Source organism: Ostrinia nubilalis, chromosome 5 (genome assembly GCF_963855985.1).
Source record: "Ostrinia nubilalis chromosome 5, ilOstNubi1.1, whole genome shotgun sequence".
Taxonomy (NCBI): Eukaryota; Metazoa; Arthropoda; class Insecta; order Lepidoptera; family Crambidae; genus Ostrinia; species Ostrinia nubilalis.
The window spans coordinates 11,592,371-11,613,272 of record NC_087092.1 but is presented as its reverse complement, the minus strand read 5'-3'; the positions used below and the strand labels follow the sequence as shown (position 1 = coordinate 11,613,272).

At 35.7% G+C, this 20,902-nt stretch overlaps 3 protein-coding genes across 4 annotated transcripts in view; 2 read left to right on the top strand and 1 right to left on the bottom strand.

Moving 5' to 3' along the window:
* Nucleotides 1–9,926: 9,926 nt before the first annotated feature.
* On the top strand, nt 9,927–10,874 carry LOC135071928 (peptidyl-prolyl cis-trans isomerase H). 2 transcript variants are annotated; one of them, XM_063965814.1, is made up of 3 exons: nt 9,927–9,951; nt 10,297–10,473; nt 10,560–10,874. In XM_063965814.1, exons 2-3 carry the CDS (start codon nt 10,309–10,311, stop codon nt 10,851–10,853), a joined length of 459 nt encoding a protein of 152 aa, XP_063821884.1. In that variant the 5' UTR covers nt 9,927–9,951; nt 10,297–10,308; the 3' UTR covers nt 10,854–10,874. The 2 variants fall into 2 exon arrangements, with proteins under 2 accessions (XP_063821884.1, XP_063821883.1); XM_063965813.1 differs by lacking the exon at nt 9,927–9,951 and adding an exon at nt 10,067–10,218.
* The window catches only part of LOC135071927 (coenzyme Q-binding protein COQ10 homolog A, mitochondrial), a 123,749-nt gene continuing 113,709 nt past the window's right edge, over nt 10,863–20,902 (bottom strand). The window contains exons 2-4 of the mRNA XM_063965812.1: nt 12,251–12,480; nt 11,992–12,126; nt 10,863–11,506 (exon numbers count right to left, since the gene is read on the bottom strand). Coding sequence (XP_063821882.1) covers nt 11,038–11,506; nt 11,992–12,126; nt 12,251–12,315 — 669 coding nt within the window. The 5' untranslated portion in view covers nt 12,316–12,480 and the 3' untranslated portion in view covers nt 10,863–11,037. The remainder of the gene's footprint in view (nt 11,507–11,991; nt 12,127–12,250; nt 12,481–20,902) is intronic.
* Nucleotides 14,951–19,747, top strand: LOC135071924 (uncharacterized). Its single transcript, XM_063965805.1, has 6 exons — nt 14,951–15,131; nt 15,463–15,657; nt 16,107–16,267; nt 16,560–17,930; nt 18,011–18,219; nt 19,133–19,747. The coding sequence occupies exons 1-6, from the start codon at nt 15,032–15,034 to the stop codon at nt 19,674–19,676; spliced, it is 2,580 nt and encodes an 859-aa protein (XP_063821875.1). The 5' UTR covers nt 14,951–15,031; the 3' UTR covers nt 19,677–19,747.

The window sequence follows — 20,902 nt, the reverse complement described above, 5'->3', positions numbered from 1 at the left end:
GTTCTGTAGTGGAGGCCGCGTGAACGTCCCACGCTGCGTTTTACGGTACACAAGGTGGACCGACGACATTATAAAAGTAGTAGGAAGGCGCTGGACGCAGGCCGCTACGAATCGATCAACATGGAAGTCTTTGAGGGAGGCCTATGTTCAGCAGTGGACGTCCTATGGCTGAATTGATGATGATGATAATGAACAAATAATTTCGGAAGGGAAAATACCTACATCTGATTCAGAAGATTTCGCAGAAGAACAACAGGCGCCTTTAAGATCATCTGACCCAACACGAAATAACAAGAATAGCGTTTCAATATTACATTCACCAGAAACGGAGTCAAAAAACAAAAATTTGCAGTAATAATGTTTTTTGTTTATTACTTTTTGTATTTTTTTGGTTCTGTTTTAAAAGGCAGGATACTACATTTTTGATTATTATAAAGACTGACTTTAGTGTCATACAATTTAAGTCTTAAAACTTAATTGTTCGTTAAGTTTAATGCTACTGTTATTAGGCTTAAGAAAAGTCATTATAAATTAGTAATATTTGTTTTAATAATAATATTTTTTGTTTCAAAAACTTACATATTTTTATAATGGCAAAGAAAAATAAAGAGTTTGTTTACTCAAAGAAAAATACTAACTGTTTTTGTCCATAACACATTCCCCTGGGTGGTTGCAACAGTCCCCTGTCGCAATTTTGCGAAAAATCGCCAATAACTCAAAAACTAAGAAGAAAATGTGTGGGCTTTTTTGAGATATGTATTTAAATTGCTATTGCCCTGAATTTCGTTAACAAAATTTCTCAACATTTAATAAAATTACTTCAGGACAGCCTTGTATGGACGATTTTCCAAATAGCAGAGAAACACCCACCTAACAACAAAATTGCAATGTATCCTCTGGTCCGTGAAATCCACTGTATTTATAATGCTAACATATATTGCTGATGAATGTTGTCTAGTAGACCTTATTTTGAACATAATGTAAATAATTTCCATTGATATTAGTTGCTGAGACTGGAATGGACATTTGTATGAATGAACATGACAGTAGATTCTGTAGAAATTCAAATGCAGACACAATAACATGTTAAAACATTAACAATGCTGATGAAATACTGTATCATCATAAACATCACAAAAAGAAGTAACTCACATTTACTTAGTCTGGTCTCATATTTTATACACATTCACGATAGTGTCACTTAATCATAAAAAAACTTCAATGGAGAAGGAGCACTCATCACATCCGATAACCACTTTAGCTGCCATTCCACTGCCACTTCGATCTAAGAAATAAGTCCCACCGCATCTACAGGTATACATGTAGACATCTTCAACAGGATCATAATCCATGTTTTGTATTGGTAAAGTCTCGTAAATTAACAGCTCTGAATGTTCTTGGCATGTCAACTCGGCGTCATATTGCTTCCGACTAACTGGATCCCTTAGAACTGACCAAGCTTTTTGAACCAGCAAAAACAGTTCATCGGAATTGTTCTGGTCACTTTTATCTGGATGCAAGGATAATACTAGTCTTTGATAGCTTCTCTTTAACTCTTCTGCCGATGCTGTTCGCTCACACTCTAATACTTGGTAATAATCCGGGAAATCAGTATTATTTGCCATAATAAAAATAATTTTCAAAAAATTCCATAGACTGTCTGTATTCGTACGCTTACCGTAAGTCTTTTATTTGGCACGAATTACTAGTTCAAGATTTGCGTATTTTATTTTAAAGGAAAAGAACAACTTTTAGCAAGTTTTTCAAGAAGAAAAAGAAAGAATGAATCATAGAGAAAAGTAATACATAGGAAATAGAGAACCCTCTCTGTCAAATTTTTGAGCCTACTAATTGACAGCCTGGTGTTAAATTCCCTGTACTTAACCTACGTACGTAACGCTCACATACATACATAGTACACGCACACATACATACATAAAGTCCACGCACACATACACACAGTTCACGCACACATAGGCCCTCATAACCTTCAAAGAATTATTGTTTTTATGATGTACAATGTAGAATTTTTTCAAATCCACTATTTTGAAAATATTTATCTTTATGGTGTACGTATTGTATTACAGTAGAACCTCGATAAGATAAAGACCAAGGGAAACGTTAAATAATTTGAGTTATAGAGGTTTTTACTTACTAAGGGTTTAAGTTAAAGAGTTTTTATCGGTTTATATTTTTACTTACAGAGGTTCGATTAAGAGCTTTGTTTAAGACTAATAAAGATAGACGAGGTAGGTTAAATTACTTTATTTTACATTTAAATTTATTTTATATTTATTGAAGTTTATTCTATATAAAATTCTCAGCATAATTATGTTAATGCTTTCAGTTTTGTTTTGAATTCATTTTCACTCACAGTGTGTAAAGAGATGCTGCCGGAACGAAGGCTAAAAGATACTGACACAAACAAACAAATGAGTTACTGTACTTAAACTTTAGTCTATTGTTTATAGTCCAGTCAAATTAGATATGAACCCTGCAATAATTCGCATACAGCTGAAAATTGGTACGAATGTTCGGAGCACCGTTATGAATTAACTGTGAAAAGTCCCCATCGATCCGACGTGTGCTAAAAAAAAAATTCAAGGGCCAACTTAAAAAATACGGGTTTTTGAGATTTTCAGCCAAACGGTAAGTTTTATCACAACAATATGTATGACAAGGTTTAAGACCATACAATTATCTGTCAAAATTGTCTTTACACTTTCTCCTAAGAGTCAGCGTTTCTGAGATTCGATGATCCGAAGAGTCAAAAAAGTGTTTTCTTCATAACGGTCTTACACATAAATCCAATGTGATATCGCCTCGTGCCTCGACTCAGCATTGTATCATGATGTGTTGTCGACGTCGAATATAAAATGATCAACCTCAATTTCGTCTGTCATCTTTAATTATCGAAAAATGGGGAACCTTTGACGAAGGACTGCACCGTGAGTTTCTAAGATACGAAGTTTTCGTGTCTATTATGTTTAATAGCTCTTATATGCACACGTCACTACTCTACTTGTAACTCTATGGTCACTCTTTTAGCCCGACCAAGTTAGACAGTCCAGGTTATAATAATTCACATAGAGCTGAAAATTTGTGTGAATGTTAAGAACACCATCTTAAATGAAATGTCAAAAGTCCCCGACGATCTGTCATTTAGAAAAAAAGTTCTCGAAGTCCCAAGTTTTTTGCATTTTTTGGCCAAGTAGTAAATTTATCATAAAAATAGATAAAAAATAATAGTAGATCATAAAATTATCTATTAAAATTGTCTTTACCCCCTTTTTCCTAAGAGTCACCGATTATGAGGTAGAACAATTCAAAAAGTTAGTTCTGATGTTCTCGTTATATGCACATGTTTCCACAATACCTATGAGGGTTATTTGGCGTATTTTTTTTACCAGGTTTTCCCAGTAGGCCTTTTTTAAGATGTATTTGTAATCCTGTTCAATTCAAAACTATTTTAATAGAGTTGAAGTTGTGGACTTTTGGAGTAGTTAACAGAATGCGAATTCTCTAACTTTTTGCATCGTTACCACATAAACGGTGACTCTTAGGAAAAAGGGGCAAAGACAATTTTAATAGATTATTTTATGATCTACTACTATTTCTTATCATTTCTTATGATAAGTTTACTGTTTGGCGGAAAAATGCAAAAAACTTGGACTTCGTAAATTTTTTTTTCAAATGACGTATCGCTGGGGACTTTTGACATTTCATTAAGGATGGTGTTCTCAACAATCACACAAATTTTCAGCTCTATGCGAATTATTATAACCTGGATTTTCTGACTTGACCGGGCTAAAAGAGTGACCATAGAGTTACAAGTAGAGTAGTGACGTGTGCATATAAGAGCTCTTAAACATAATAGACACGAAAACTTCGTATCTTAGAAACTCACGGTGCAGTCCTTCGTCTAAGTTGCAAACATTTTTCGACAATTAAAGATGACAAATGACATTGAGGTTAATCATTTTATATTCGACGTCGACAACACATCATGATACAATGCTGAGTCGTGGCACGAGGCGATATCACATTGGATTTATGTGTAAGACCGTTATGAAGAAAACACTTTTTTGACTCTTCGGATCATCGAATCTCAGAAACGCTGACTCTTAGGAGAAATTGTATAGACAATTTTGATAGATAATTGTATGGTCTTAAACCTTGTCATACATATTTTTGTGATAAAAGTTACCGTTTGGCTGAAAATCTCAAAAACCCGAATTTTTTAAGTTTGACCTTGAATTTTTTTTTAGCACTCGTCGGATCGATGGGGACTTTTCACAGTTAATTCTGTTGAATGTTCCTATTATTTATAATATTACTGCCCTAATATCAGTTAATTTGGATTTAGGAAAAATAGAATGAAACAACATTTGCGGTGACAAGAGAAAAGTGACAGATTTATTTTTTAATAAGTATTACATTGCATGAGCACATAATAGATGGCGCTAGTAGTATGATCTTTGCGATTAACTATTTCAACATCCTCCCTTTAAGCGCAAACCCATAGCACTTGAGCATTTTTGAATCTTCATATGTGAAGTAGATTTCGTCAGGATGTCAGCCACCATGCTCTCAGTGCCAATGTATTTGACTTCTATTTCATTCTTGGCTACCTTCTCACGAACAAAGTGATATCTGATATCAATATGCTTGCTGCGGGCACAGTAGGATTCTGTACCTGCAAATTTAATAGTGCTTTGATTATCACAATATATGACAGTTGGTGAAGTTCCAGCATCACGGTGCAACTCAGACTCCAAATATCTAAGCCACATTGCTTCTTGAGTAGCAGTAGCAAGAGACATGTACTCTGCCTCCATAGTCGATAAGGCGACAGTGCTTTGGCGTTTTGAACACCATGAAATTGTTGCACCCTGAAACATAAAAGTGTAGCCAGAGCAAGATCTCCGACTATTAACATCCGAAGCCCAATCAGAATCGCAGTAGCCAAGTGCCCTTTTTTCTTCTTTGTTTTGACTAAATATCAATTTATAATCCATAGTTCCTTTTATGTAACGTAGTATTCTCTTAAGTGCTTGCCAGTGTTTCTGTTGTGGTTTGTTATTGAAACTACTCAGTTTGTTTACTATAAAACATATGTCTGGCCTGGTTCCTTGGGATAAATATAATAAACTTCCAATAGCCTCTTGATATGGTACGTCTGTTAATATCTCTTCATTTTCTAATGTGATAAATTTCTCACCAGGATCACATGGCATATAAGCTGGATTACAGTCACTCATTTTGAATCTTTGAAGGATTTTTTCAATGTAAGCAGTCTGATCAATGCTAATTTCATTTCTTAGCAAGTTTTGTTCTATCCTCCAACCAACAAAATGATGTACACAGCCAAGCTCTTTCATATCAAATTTACTTTTCAGTTGTTGTTTTATTTCTTTTCCCATGTCTTCATTATTATAGAACAGTAACAGGTCGTCTACGTATATAAGTACATATAGAATATTTCCATTTTGAGTTTTATGATATATACATGGGTCCACAGATGTACTTTTCAACCCCAGTTCTTTTAACACAGATGTAAGTTTCAGATTCCATTGTCTGCTTGCCTGCTTCAGCCCATAAATGGATTTATTCAATCTGCAGACTTCTTCTCCATATTCGAAAGATGGTGGTTGAAGCATATATATTTCCGTGTCAATGTCACCTTGCAGGAAGGCGGTTTTTGCATCCATTTGTTCTATAAATAAATTGTTCTTGACAGCCAATGCTAATAAGTATCTGATCGAAGTGTGTCGAACCACAGGAGCAAATATCTCATTATAATCAATTCCTTTCTTTTGGATAAATCCTTTGATGACCAATCTTGCTTTGTAGCGCACAATTTCACCATTAGCATCAGTTTTTATTTTGTAGACCCATTTACAGGGAATAGCTCTTTTACCTTCTGGTAGTGTAACCAATGTCCATGTGTTGTTCTGCAGGAGCGACTCGAATTCATCATTCATGGCATCTTTCCACTCGTTTGCATTCAGGCCTGAAAGAGCTTCTTCCATAGTGTCAGGTTCTTTAATCAAAAAAGCTGTTGCTTCTTTTGGCTCGTTCAAGTCTTCACAGAAGTAGGTATTTTGTTTATTCCGAGGTCTCAATGTCATTTTCGAAGGTATCACATCACTTATTCTTTTCTCTGGTGTGTACTCATCATCAGCATCATCAGTGTGATAGCTCTCATCGTCATTAGAAGCCTCCCCCATTTCTGTCTTCTCATTATGAATTATGGTCCTTGAAATCGGAGTGTCAGGTGTATCAGTTGAAGGCTCGCTGTGAGTCTCCTTTCCAGATAAGTCATCAGATTCATTTTGCTGCAAATCAGATAGTGGCACAATTATGCTGTTGTTTTTAATTTTATTCTCCAGAAATATTGCATCTCTACTTTTATATATTTGTTTCTTATCATTGTCGTAAAATCTGTATCCTTTTGTGTACTCACAATAGCCAACGAACAGCATTCTGATAGCCTTGGAATCCCATTTTTGCCTTTTTTCTTTAGGCACATGTACCATGGCATCACATCCAAAAATTCTCAAATTACTAATGTTTGGCTTCTTACCAGACCACTTTTCATATGGCGTCATGTAGTCCAGGGCCTTGGTTGGTGATCGATTTATTAAGTAAGCAGCTGTAGACACTGCTTCCGCCCAAAATGATTTCTCCAATCTGGAATTCAGGATCAAACATTTAGCTCTTTCTACAAGGGTGCGATTCATTCGCTCCGCTAATCCGTTCTGTTCCGGAGTGTACGGATTGGTGGTCTGATGTTGAATGCCAAATTTCTCTAAAAATAATTCAAATTCTTTGTTTATATATTCTTTGCCGTTGTCTGATCTTAATACTTTTATTCTTTTATCAGTCTCATTTTCTACTAAGTTCTTGAATTGCTTAAACTTCTCTAATGTATCAGATTTGTTTTTCATAAAATAGACATATACTTTTCTACTATAGTCATCTATAAAGGAGACATAGTACTTGGCACCTCCTAAAGAGCTGGTCTCCATCGGGCCACAAAGGTCAGTGTGGATTAATTGGAGAGGTTCACATGCTCTAGTACCAATATTCTTAAAAGGCAGTCTAGTCATTTTACCTTCAATACATGTTGTGCAAATCTGAGAATCTTTTTTATCAAATTCTACTCCTTCAGTACACGTTCCCATTTTCTGTAAGTCAGTGAAGTTGAGATGGCCCATCCTCTGATGCCACAAGTTAATATCATTCTCATTTACTGTTGACAATAATGCAGATATTTCTGAAATATCTTTCAACATATACATATTGTTATGTTGTAAAGCTGACAAAATCAATCTCTTATTTTGGTAAATTCTGCAATATTTTTTCTCAAATATAACTTCACATCCATTTTTTGTCATCTGACTTACAGAGAGAAGATTGGTTGTCAAGGAAGGTACATACAGCACATTTCTTACTTGAATTGTTTGAGGTCTGCCTTTGGAGTCCCTTATCTGCAAATTCACACTACCACACCCTTCTACTGCCACGGTTTTATTATCTGCTACCTTTATACTGCTTACTGTTGTAGGGGACACATCATACATCCATTTTCTCTCTCTACACATATGCTGCGATGCTCCCGAGTCGATGTACCATCTAGTTTTATCCAAGGACTCTGCAACAGAAAAAGCCGCATAATATATGTTTTTTGAATTATTTGTCTGATTCTTCTTCTTTTGAAAGTAGCAGTTTTTACTAATATGACCATATTTATTACAATTGTAACAACGTGGGCCTCTCTTTTGGTAGTTATCTGGTGAATCTTTATGGGACTTTGACATATTTTGTGATTTATTTGACTTAATATAGTAGGCTGGAGAATCTGATACTTTTACATCCTGTAACAGCTTTGTCTTTACGAAATCAGCAGTAATTGACACACCTGAACTCTCAATAGCCATGATCATCGGTTTGTAGACATCGGGGAGGCCAGCGAGTAGCAATGTACCGAGCCACTCGTCTCCTACTACAAAATTTATATTTCTGAGCTTATGAGCAGTTGACATGATTTTATTTATGTAATCCTCAATACCAGAGCTGTTCTCCAAATTTGTTGATATTAAATCTCGCAACAAACCCACTTTCCTACTTAGCCCGGAGTCATCAAACACTTTCTCTAATTTTGACCATACCTGTTTTGCTGTAGTTGCCTCCTGCACATGGACATAGTTGATAGGGTCTATCAAAAGGATTATTTTGGACCTGGCTCTTACATCCTTCTTACTGTCATATTTATAGTCGGCACCCGGTTCTATTGTTTCCCATAGGTCCTCATGTTCCAAGTAGTTTTTTATTGCAAATTTCCACGTAGGGTAATTTTCTCGGCCCACCAGCTTTTCGATAGTTCCAATAGAAATTTGTGAGGCCATGATTTTAGATTGTGCTGAAAAAGCTGAAAAAGTAGAAATCCTACGCGGCGCGGTTGCACTGTTGACGTTCGGTAAACTTTATCCAATTGAATCACGGAACTGTTTCGGTAAGACACTAATTTTATTATCTGAGGAACAATAATGGCCCATAACCTGTTGAATGTTCCTATTATTTATAATATTACTGCCCTAATATCAGTTAATTTGGATTTAGGAAAAATAGAATGAAACAACATTTGCGGTGACAAGAGAAAAGTGACAGATTTATTTTTTAATAAGTATTACATTGCATGAGCACATAATAGATGGCGCTAGTAGTATGATCTTTGCGATTAACTATTTCAACAAATTCATAACGGTGCTCCGAACATTCGTACCAATTTTCAGCTGTATGCGAATTATTGCAGGGTTCATGTCTAATTTGACTGGACTATTACATTTGAAGCCATTTGGTAAACACGTGTAAGCAATGGACAATAACAATGGTCTACAGGAAACCTTCTTTGATTGCACATTCGTCTCATTGACAGATGATTGAACTTACAAAGGTCGTCGTCAGTACAACTTTGAGGTACTGAGGTGCAAAGCCCAAATTATTCGTTTAAGTTATAGAGGGTTCGTTTTTTAAGTAAAAGAGGTTTTGGACTCTGAGGGGAAGGGAACAGGACATTTTATGAATTTATAGAGGTTATTACGTTATCGAGGTTTAAATTATCAAGGTTCTACTGTATTTTCAAAACCATAAATCTGTGTTTTTGACACTTGAGATTGACAGTTATTAGGGATGTGTGTGATTCGGAATCCCATGAAAAAAACCGGAATAAACCAATAACTTGTAAACGTATGGACCTGCCTCCCTAGACAAGTTCAAAGTTGCACACAAAAAAGTTCTTTCGAGCATTTTTCGACTGGTTTGTGATTGAATGTACACTTAGCAATATACTTACATTAAACCATTAAGCTTGTTGGTTTAAAGCTGGATCTCCAACGCGTGATTTGCCCTACACAATCAACAAATGCAACATTTAACAAAATTGTCTACAAAAAGTATTGTATAACAATCACGTTTTTGTTGATTGTGTAAGGCAAGACACGCGTTGAAAACCCGGCTTAAAAACTGCCTGTGGGTGCACAAAGTGCACATTATAATCCCAAACCAGTCGAAGAGTGCTCGAAAGGCCTTTTTTGTATGGAGTTTTGACGGATTCGATTTTCGATTCTATCTATTCTATGATTCGATCAAAAAGTGCAATTTGTTTCCATGCTTTATTCGGTCATGGGTGCCTGTATCTTATCTATATTTTACATTGTCTTTGGTATGGAGTTTTGCCCTTCTCTATGAAAAAAACAACTGAACAATATTGACCAATGTCGTTCATCAAGCTTCATTAGGCGTTATCAAAAACCAATAGCAAGCCCTCTTCAATGAAACTTAGTTGGCAATAGTTTTAAATCAAACAATCAGAACTAACCACAGATTAAGTACAAAAAAACTATAATGTCACTAATGTCAGATGCAGATGCACGATCGGTCGGCAAAGTAAGCACAAAAAACAAAATAAAAGGAATCTATCTAATATTTTGTCTAATATTAACGCACATTCTGTGTGAAGTAATGTAATTAATTCAAGTAACGTAGATATAGCTAAGTAATTATACTTTTTTATCAGTAATTTTGATACAATTAACTTATCCATTTAGAAAGAAAACATAACCTTAAACAATGCCTACTTGGAATCAAATTCAATCTCAACTACGGAATCCTAATAACCCTGTGGTGTTTTTTGATATCACAGTGGGGACGACAGTGAGTTTAATACTATACTTATAAATTTTACTAAAATTTAAAAATGTAAAATGTAATTAATGTTTTTCTTGTTTTCAGGAAATAGGACGCATGATCTTCGAATTGTTTGCTGATGTAGTGCCAAAAACGAGTGAAAACTTTAGAGAATTTTGCACTGGAGAATACAGGAGGGATGGTGTCCCCCTAGGTTATAAGGGAGCTACATTCCACAGAGTTATTAAAGATTTTATGATCCAAGGGGGTGATTTTGTGAATGTAAGTTTGATAAAACTTTGTTAGAGCCTTACAACCAAAATGAGTTGAATACAATATTATTGTTATAATTGCAATTAAATTTTTAGGGTGATGGTACAGGAGTTATGAGTATCTACGGAGGGAGTACTTTTGCAGATGAAAACTTTGTCCTCAAACATGATTCACCTGGCTTACTTTCTATGGCCAACAGTGGAAAAGATACAAACGGATGTCAGTTCTTCATAACCTGTGCAAAGTGTAACTTTTTAGACAATAAACATGTTGTTTTTGGAAGAGTGATAGATGGACTACTTGTAATGAGAAAGATAGAAAATGTACCAACGGGACCAAATAACAAACCTAAGATACCTGTTACAATATCTCAATGTGGTCAAATGTAAATAAAACAATTTTTCACAGTTTGTGTAATCTATTTTATGTATTAAACAACTTCAGGATAAAATATGCTATTTTTCCAATAAATTATTATTTACAATGTCATCAAGTTATCACAAAAAATACTTTTTTGTTACGTTAAGTAACAATATCCAATGGTGCTAAATTTGGTCTACTTTAAGGTTCATGTCAACTCTTGATTGCATGATTGTTGCTTTGGAGTAGATTTCTTGGCTGCATTGTAGCTGGTCCATACCTTCGGCCAACTTCCCTAATGAAAGCACTCTCCATTTGGCTGGCTACTTGATCGAAGAACAAGTTCGAAAGATGTGAGTGGAATGCAGATTTAAATTCAAATGTTATCTGAAAGTCAACAACACATGACTGCTGTTCCCTCTTCAATCCTGGGCTGAATCTCCATAGTGTTAGCATATGGTGAAAAAGTTTCCCATCTGTACACTCTGCTTTGACTAAATGTGGCTTCATTAATGTAACATTAGATGTGTAACTTTCATTTATAGGTGGAAATCCAACTATTAGGTCTGCTTTTAGGCGGGCAGGGGTTTTCAATAGCACCACAGATTTCTTACACCAGGGTACAAACTGATAATAATTTTCTACATCAGAGACAACTTCAAACATTTGTTCCATTGTATGCCTGAAACAATTGAAAATATTTTTAGTCTAAATAAAACTCACAGGAGTTAAGAATAGTAGTCATCCAACTGCTATTAAAAAATAGTACCAGCTATAATACATTCTGTCTATTAAGCTTTCATTAATATTTCATGTACCTGATCATCCCTAATGAACTGGAATGAACAATTATGTTAATGACTTAGAGTCAAGTTTCATTATCCACAGTCTACACATTAATGAAGTACCTATGTTCTGTATTAATTTCTTCAATTATTTGATGAATATAGATAAGTTAATGAGTAAGTAAACAAATGTAGGTAAAACAATAAATGGCAAGTTTTATTCATGATTTTTATATCAGTTCATTAGAAAGATTTGGGTATAACTAAGTATATTATTTAAGGGTTGAGGCCCACCACCATAATTATGGGAGTGGAGGTCTTATTTCTACATTGAATAGCAAACACATTGGCTTTAATTATAACTGCTAAAGGATCTACTTACCCAACCAGCTGCCTCCCACTATATTGTCTGGTCCTATTCTGTGGTGGGAAGTTAATGAAAGTACGTTTCTGAAAGTTTGGATTGTGACACTGACCCTGGATATCTTCGATTCTATTTACGTAATGACCCTGAAAACTACAGGAAGACATTTTTTTACGCATTATCTTTGATAAAAATTATTATAACAAAACTTACTTAATTAATACTGTTCAATGCTTAAGAAATAAAGGGTTTGTGTTTATCATCATGGTATATTTACCTAAATAATGCACGTTTTGGAAACAAAAATCTTGGCACAATGAAGCGACTTTTCGATAAAGCCATATTGACTCATCAAATCTTTTTTTGACTTTGCTTGTGGATACAATTCACATGGAAATGGTTGCACACATTTTCAGTTTTGCAAAATAAATTACAGGCAGGGAATTGTCCAATTCACATTTTCACAGTATCGTTTCGCGAATTTGTGCAAAATTTCACGATCATCTGCTGGTTTTTGATTGTCAGTGTCAGTGTCACCTCCAGCTGCTGGCTGTCACTCATTGGTCGAAATCAGAGATATTATAAATAAAGATGTATCTGAAAATTGATTGCTATTCTGCAACAAAAATGGTAAAGCTATCACGCACGTAACACGTTATAAACATAAATGTCAAACTAACCATCATAAAACCGTTTTGACTATTTAAGTTTTACACATCTCGCAAAAATAAAACATAAAATCACTCATTGTTGCAACTCTACTTTATGATCTTTTGTATGCTCAATCCTTTTTATAATCTCTTTGTCCGTTCCATAATGACGCCTGTCAGGCCTCAGCCTCGAACTTAGCGGGCAGCGGGGCGGGAGCGGCGGCGGCGCTGGAGCGGGGCGGGCAACGCAGACCCGTTCTCGAAACAAGCGGGCAGCTCGCGCGGCGCTTTAGCGGCGAAGTGTTGTGTTCGGGGTTGTGTTGTCGAGATATTTGTTTTTATTCGCAAACGAAATGTCTGAACAACGGCGACAATTTTATTCCTTCAGGTTCAGAATGTCCAATTCCCAAAATGTCCAACGGTTTCAAAATGTCCAATTCCCAGAATGTCCAATTCCCAAAATGTCCAATTCCCGAAATGTCCAATTCCCGAAATGTCCAATTCCTGAAATGTCCAGTTCCCGAAACGTCCAATTCCCAAAATGTCCAATCTACTATTATGATGGATTTGTTAAATAAGTCCTCATAGCCTTTCTTAAAAATTAGTAATTAATATATTTCTGTACGAATGCGTTTAGTTTTTGCAAAATCGGCATATAAACATAGAAAATTTGTATTATTTGCAAAAATTACGTAGAAAAAATTTGTAGCTACTGCACTTTATACTCGTACAAGTATGTATAGTTATTTATATTTTTTTCTATTAACCTAAAAAGGAAAGAATGATTTGTAAATAAATAAATGATTATTTAAATTTAAGTATGGTTATTTATTAAATATTTTTAAGAAAGGCTATGAGGACTTATGTAACAAACCCATCATAATAGTAGATTGGACATTTTGGGAATTGGACATTTTGGGAATTGGACGTTTTGGGAACTGGACGTTTCGGGAATTGGGCATTTCGGGAATTGGACATTTTGAGAATTGGACATTCCGGGAATTGGACATTTTGAAACCGTTGGACATTTTGGGAATTGGACATTCTGAACCTGAAGGATTTTATTTCGATTCAAATTTATTCCTAACGCTCGATTTATTGTGGGCAAAAGAAGGAGTGCGCTCTGCCCGCTCGTTGCCCACTCCCTCGCCGCTGCCCGCTCGTTGCCCGCTGCCGCCCCGCTGCCGCGCCGCTGTTTTCGAGAACCGGTCTATTTGATTTTACGCATAAGATCCTGCCGCTCCCGCGCCGCCGCCGCCGCCGCCCCGCTGCCCGCTAAGTTCGAGGCTGAGGCCTCAGTGTGTTATTCCCATGAAGCTAAAGATAAAAATGGAGGGCAGAGCCCCGATTACGGTAACTTTTAACGTCTACAATCCAGACGCGTTTCTGATTCTGCGATACGATTGGTCAAAACAGCTGACGTACGCTGTTGAACGACCAATCGTATCGCAGAATCGAGAAGCGTGTCTGGATTGTTGACGTTAAAAATTACCGTAATCGGGGCTCTGAGTTGGAACAAAAACTTGAGTCAAATACCTACATATCTATCTCGCTCTCTGCGGCCCTACCTCTCTTTTTAGTGTGAACTGTAGTATTGCTATCTTCTGATTTAAATCTCCTTGTAAATTCTTCGAAATAGCCAATTCACTAACCAAATCAGAAGTTAAACAAATAAATAATTAATATTTGAAACTAAGATTTCCTAGTTAAATAAAAAATCACAAAATTGTCGGCCATTTAGGCTTAATGTGTTGGCGAATCAGGGAATTACAATCCCAATTCCGGGGTAATCGGTACCATGTGGCAACATCGGCCCAATCCGGCCCATCATGGCGGTTGTTCACTATTTTGTTTATTAAGCAGTTAATTTCGTTTGAGATTGTTTACAGGAAATAATCATTGTTTTATCACAAGAATTGGTGCAAAATTTTGTAGTGCGTGGTTGCGGTAGTACGTGGTGTCCTGGAAGTGACATAAGATTCCACGCGTAAGTGTTTATTTCGTGATTTCCGACATTGGATCATTGTAAACATTTTTCACATTTTTTACAGTAATTTCTTCCTAAAACGTTTTACCAGTAATTACACTTATCATTTTTAATGATACCTATGTCAAGAAATAAAGATTTTACATTGGTTTCATTGAATTTGAGCAATTTTATATTTTTGTTTATTTAGAAAGAGCGAGTCTGCCCACAGAGAACGAGATAGTGATACTTAGTTTGTGCTTCAAGTAAGTATTCGGAGCATATTCGGAGTGTGGCCTCCATTTTTATCTGTAGCTTCATGGTTATTCTGTGTTCCCCCCTCTCTCACCTGACACCTGTCATAACTGTCACACACACGTCGTCTTGAAAAACACGTGTTGCGGCGTCGTAAAGCGTTAATTTCTGAAAATAATAAATTAAAATGGGAAGAAAGGCAAAGTTTGATGAAACCAAAAAAGTGAAAAAAGGCCCGGGCAGAAAAGCCAAAAAACAGCCGGACCCGGTGTTCAAAAAGAGTCTGCGTAAGTAACACGTGTTTTACATAAAAATGTATTTCTTGTGAGGTTTTTGGATGTTTTACGAGTATCTAATTTTCTCGCTGATTGCAATCTGTCTTTAAGCAATCTATTTCAAGCATCATCAATCTACTCAGGCTGTAGAGGTATCATTTGAATGAAAAGGCTATGATTTAAGCTGATTGAAAGCGGCGAGTGCAAATTTCCTACTTTAGAACAATTAGGTTAAATTTCTGCTTTGAAGAGTGTGTCATTCTTGTTATTTTTATTTTTTCACATTAACTGACTTACCTAAAGATTATTATTGATTAGACATAACCTTCACAATTATTTTCAGTGGAAGATGAGGATGAGCCCAAAAAACTAAGTCACAGGCAGAAGCAGCGTGCGGCCAGGAGAGTAAAGAAGAGGGCAGAGATAGCAGAAAAGAGGAAGACATTGAAAGAGGCCAAAAAGAATGTTGCCAAACAAAAAGAAGTCACTCTCAGTGACGCAGAAGACAGCTCAGAGGAAGAACATGAAGAAGTACAAGGTAAGTTTAAAAATTATGATAATAATAAATTATTTACTGGTGAATACAATATAAATATGATTGATCAGGAGTTCAGTCTATGTGTTAGCACAGTATGTTGTAATGTGTCCTTAATTTTATGAACAATCTATATCTGGCATTTTTTTGGTGCAGTTTTTTTGCAATCTGTGGACCCATGCCATGTTGTCTTCTTGTATTTATGTATTGGGGTGTGGGACCTGGAGGCCTGAAATACAGGGTGACCCTAGTTTAGGCTCCAGATCGCACACTCAGAACAACAATTGTTATCTTCCAAAATGTTTTAATGTACTATAATGAGTGTCTGATAAAATAAACAATTTTTATTATTATTATTATTAAAATAAACAAATTAGTAAATATTGTATAGAATTTCCAGACTATAAATGTGTTCTGAAAAAATGTTTATTCACACATTGAATTTATTGCAGGTTTCACTGATGATAACAAGGAATGGTTGAAGCCAAAACAGAAAGGCAAGGGCAAGCAAGCAGAGGATTCAGACAGTGACAGCGGCCATGATGGAGGTTCGGACGTTGAAGAGGAGAGCGACAGCGACGGAGATGCAAAGGCTCAGTCTGAGAAATATAAGGTACAGTGGGAACAATTGAAGTTTAGGCATAATTTTAGAGGTCTTCATGAAATTCTCTGTATTCATTTTAACTGTGGAAACTTTGCTGATTTCAGTCCTATTTTTTTTTTTTGGGTTATTTGTCTGTATATCAAAATCGTTTGTTTCCCTAATATAAATAAATAAATAAAAAAAGAATCTTGTTGAAATATTACCATTTTTTGTTTGATACTCTATGGAAAACTATAAGCTGCAAGTTTATTTTCACTTTTCTGACTACATTTTTTTAAATAATTTATTTTTATGATTTCAGGTTGGAACTCTAGATGATCTATTTAATGATTCTGATCAAGAAAATGGAGATGCATCATCAGGCGATGAAGAAGTTTCTTCTTCAAACAAATTAGCTTACAACTCTGATTCTGACGAAGAGAAAAGTGATGAGGATGATGATGATGACGACGAAGACATGCTGCCTATAGAAAAAGCTAATATTAAACTTAAGAAAAGACAAAAGTTGGATAAGCAACTTGCTGATGAAGAAATGCAGCTGAATATTGCAAAGCAAGATGTATTTGCATTCCCTTCAGAAGAGGAATTGTTGAACCCGACTAGCTTACAAGATGTCCATCAAAGAATCAAGGATGTTGTCACCGTCTTAGGCGATTTTGGTAGACTTAAGGAAGAGGGACGATCAAGATGTGAGTACACTGAGCTTCTTCTCAAAGACTTGTGTATGTACTACAGCTACAATGAGTTTTTAATGGAGGTGCTCATGCAGATATTCCCTGTGCAAGAATTGGTTGAGTTTTTGGAAGCCAGTGAGATTGCAAGGCCAGTGACAATAAGAACAAACAGTCTAAAAACCAGAAGAAGAGATTTAGCTCAAGCTCTCATTAACAGGGGAGTTAATTTGGACCCTGTAGGTAAATGGAGTAAAGTGGGCCTGGTTGTTTACAGTTCCACAGTACCAATTGGTGCCACACCAGAATATTTGGCTGGCCATTATATTTTGCAAGGAGCATCTAGTTTTCTGCCAGTCATGGCATTGGCTCCTCAGGAGAATGAAAGGATTTTGGATATGTGTGCTGCCCCAGGAGGAAAGGCTTCTCATATTGCTGCTATCATGAAAAATACTGGAGCATTGTTTGCTAATGATGCTAATAAAGAAAGAACAAAAGCTGTGGTTGGTAATTTCCACAGACTCGGTGTTGTTAATGCTATTATTTGCAATTACGATGGGAGGGAATTCCCTAATGTTATAAAAGGATTTGACAGGGTCTTGTTGGATGCTCCTTGCACTGGCACTGGAGTTATTGCGAAAGATCCGAGTGTTAAGACGACAAAAGATCAAAAAGACATTCAAAGGTGTTTCAACCTACAAAGACAGCTTCTTTTGGCTGCCATAGACTGCTGTAATGCTAAATCCAGCTCAGGGGGCTATATTGTCTATTCTACTTGTTCAATATTGCCAGAAGAAAATGAATGGGTGGTTAATTACGCACTGAAGAGGAGAAACGTAAAATTGGTTCCAACTGGACTTGACTTTGGCACGGAAGGATTTGTTAAATACAGACATCACAGATTCCATCCATCGCTAAAACTGACTAGACGATTCTATCCACACACTCATAATATGGATGGCTTTTTTGTTGCAAAACTCAAGAAGTTCTCAAATGTTATTGTAAGTGTATTTTCTTTATTACATTTAGCATACATTTAAATATTAAAATTTCCTCTTAATGTGTTCTTATTATTTTACAGCCTGAACCAGTGAAAGATGAGGAAGACGAAGAAGTGGAAAATAAAGAAGGTGAACGTACTGAAGAAAATGACACACAAGTGACAGACGACAGCCAATCAGAAGAGCAAACTCAACCAAACCACAAAAATAAAGGGCCTGTAAAACGAGCTGCTGTATCAAAAGGAAATGAACCACCCAAGAAGAAAAACAAAAATGTTGGAGAAAAAAGGTGTGTTACATAAAATAAATTAATTAAGATGTAAATATGTGGCTATATCTCATATCATACGCATTCCATACCACAATGTCTGAGGCCATTACTCTTAAATTTAAAATTATGTACTTAATAGAGTATTAAATTATTGTATGTTTTGTGTTTAGGCTGTATTTAGTTATCTATCTATACAGGGTGTTAGGTAAATGGGTATATGAGCCGACACTAGCCTATGTTAACATGGTCATATAAATGGTATGGTGAAGTCAGAAAATTTATATCTTCATTTTAACTATTTACATTTTCATACAAATCGGAATTTATAAAATTTATTTTGTATGAAAATTTAAAAAAATAAAATGATGATATCAAATTTCTGACTCCACCATACCATTTATATGACCATGTTAACATGGGCTAGTGTCGGCTCATATACCCATTTACCTAACATCCTGTATAAATAAAAATGAATTGATGTTCGTTAGTCTGATTAAAACTCGAGAACGGCTGGGCCGATTGAGCTGATTTTGGTTTTAAAATGTTTGTCGTAGTCCAGGGTAGGTCTAAACGGTGAGCAAATACGCACGCGATATTGTTTTTCTGTGACAGACAAAATTCCACGCGGGCGAAGCCGCGGGCGGAAAGCTAGTAATAACATAAAATGATCTAGCACTTATAAGCTGGCTATTAATTTCCTGTTATTTTTTTTAGTGGTAATTATTATTGTACTTGTTTTTACAAAGCTCCTGCCCTAAGTGATAAATCAGATCTTAGCAAAAAGTGAAATATCTTTAATTATGTCTAACTGTTATTCAAATCTAAAATGGCAATGTGTTTTCATTCTATAGATTGCTACTTTACTGTTTATATCATTTAAAGAACAAAATGTATTAAATTGTAATGCTAAATTTTTATTGTTCTGTTTTAGTGGGACAAATCCAGTGGCAACACCAAGTAACAACATGAAAACAAATAAAAATAAGAAAAACAAGAACAAAAATGTAGGCAAAGCTTCAAATGACCAAGGCGAGACCAATGAAACGAAAAGTGATAATAATACAGGTAAACCCCAACACGTTAAACACAATGAAAATCAAAATAAACCAATAAATCCTGGCAAGAAAGGTAAAGGCAATAAAAATACAGACAAAAAGGCAAATGGGCCAGAGAAAACTGAACAAAAAGTAGTTCAAAAAACTGTTGTTTCTGAAAAAACTGAGGAAAAACTTAATACTAGTCAAAGTCCTAGCAAAAAGAAGAAGAATAGGAAAAATAAAAACAAAAATAAAAAACAGCAAGACTCAAACAAACCAGAAATAAAAAAAATAAACAACAAAACTGAAGTTCCAGAAAAAGTACAAGTTGAAGTGGCAAAGAAACTGAAGAATAAATTAAAGAAAGGAAAGAAACAAATTGGTAAATTGAATACAAATAAACCAGCGAAACAAGGGAATGTACAAAAGAAAAGATGAAATACTTAGTTGGAATAATTTATATGTAATTAATATTGTTAGTTTTACTAATAAATATATTTTAATCATAATTCATCTTGTTTCGTCACTTTACCTGTGCTAATATTTATCAGGCTAACATTTTTCTTTATTGTTCATAGAAGAAATAATGATAATGTGTTTCTTTAGTATTATGTCACTGTTTTCGCGTATATTGCTTTGCCATGTCTATTGTCGAAAGTTTTACCGTTAAAAGCCACATGACATGAAAGAAATATTGAATATTTATTTCATCTCAAATATTTAAAAGTAGAAAAAACTAAATATTAATATCAATTTCATTATTCAGGTATCATAGTTTCATAAGTAGCTAGATTGGAATCTGAAAAAGACCCAGAGATTCCCTCTGCTTCGCTTACGTACGACTGAAGAGGGACGCTTGCAGTTTCATAGAACTGTCTTTCTGCTTTCATTTCTATCTCTTCTTCACGTCTCTTCTGTCGGTCTTGAACATTCTTCCTATACTTCTCCAGGTTACTCGCCAAAAACTCTATAGGGTCTGCCGGCTGATGCAAAATTACATTCGACAAACATGTTTTCAGCGCGTCTCCGACCGTCTCTTGCAAATATTTACACTCTTTCACGTACATTGGCTCTGGAGGACAACGCACGTAAAGGCATTCTCTACTATGCACTCGCACCAGATTCCCAAAACCGTCCAGTTCGTACTTTTCACCTGTGTCCGGGTCTGTATAAATTCGACGACCATTCTCATCGATAAAGTATCGTCCGCGGTGATCATACCTGTATTCAATACCATCTCTTATTTCTCTTAGTTTCAGTAACTGTCCCATATGACCTAATTCGTATTCACTCGCATCGTCGTGTGCCTTGTAAATGCGATGCCCTCTTCTATCAACGTAATATCTTCCACAGTCGTCATAGAAATACACATGTTTCTCGTCATCATTTACCTCTACGAGCTCGTTCCTCTCGTTGAGCTGGTAAAGGTTCCCGTCGCTGCGAGAGTATAATTTCCTACCGTATTTATCGACTGTGAATTCGCCAACATCATCAGTAAACACTTCTTTCATGTCTACAGCACTCAATATCGATATAATCGACTTCCCAGTTGGGTCGTCATTATTTAAAGCATTGTCCCAAAGTTTTACCAATCTTTCCACAAGCCTACAACGGTCCTCTTCTGGAAGGTTGTGGTTAAAAATGTGGAGTTCCGTGCTATCCAA

Coding starts and splice junctions, on each gene's coding strand:
- LOC135071924 (XM_063965805.1), top strand. CDS start 15,032: ATGGGAAGAAAGGCAAAGTTTGATGAAACCAAAAAAGTGAAAAAAGGC. Junction 17,931..18,010: donor AGAAGTTCTCAAATGTTATT/GTAAGTGTATTT, acceptor ATTATTTTACAG/CCTGAACCAGTGAAAGATGA. Junction 18,220..19,132: donor AAAAATGTTGGAGAAAAAAG/GTGTGTTACATA, acceptor GTTCTGTTTTAG/TGGGACAAATCCAGTGGCAA.
- LOC135071928 (XM_063965813.1), top strand. CDS start 10,135: ATGCCTACTTGGAATCAAATTCAATCTCAACTACGGAATCCTAATAAC. Junction 10,219..10,296: donor ATATCACAGTGGGGACGACA/GTGAGTTTAATA, acceptor TCTTGTTTTCAG/GAAATAGGACGCATGATCTT. Junction 10,474..10,559: donor AAGGGGGTGATTTTGTGAAT/GTAAGTTTGATA, acceptor TTAAATTTTTAG/GGTGATGGTACAGGAGTTAT.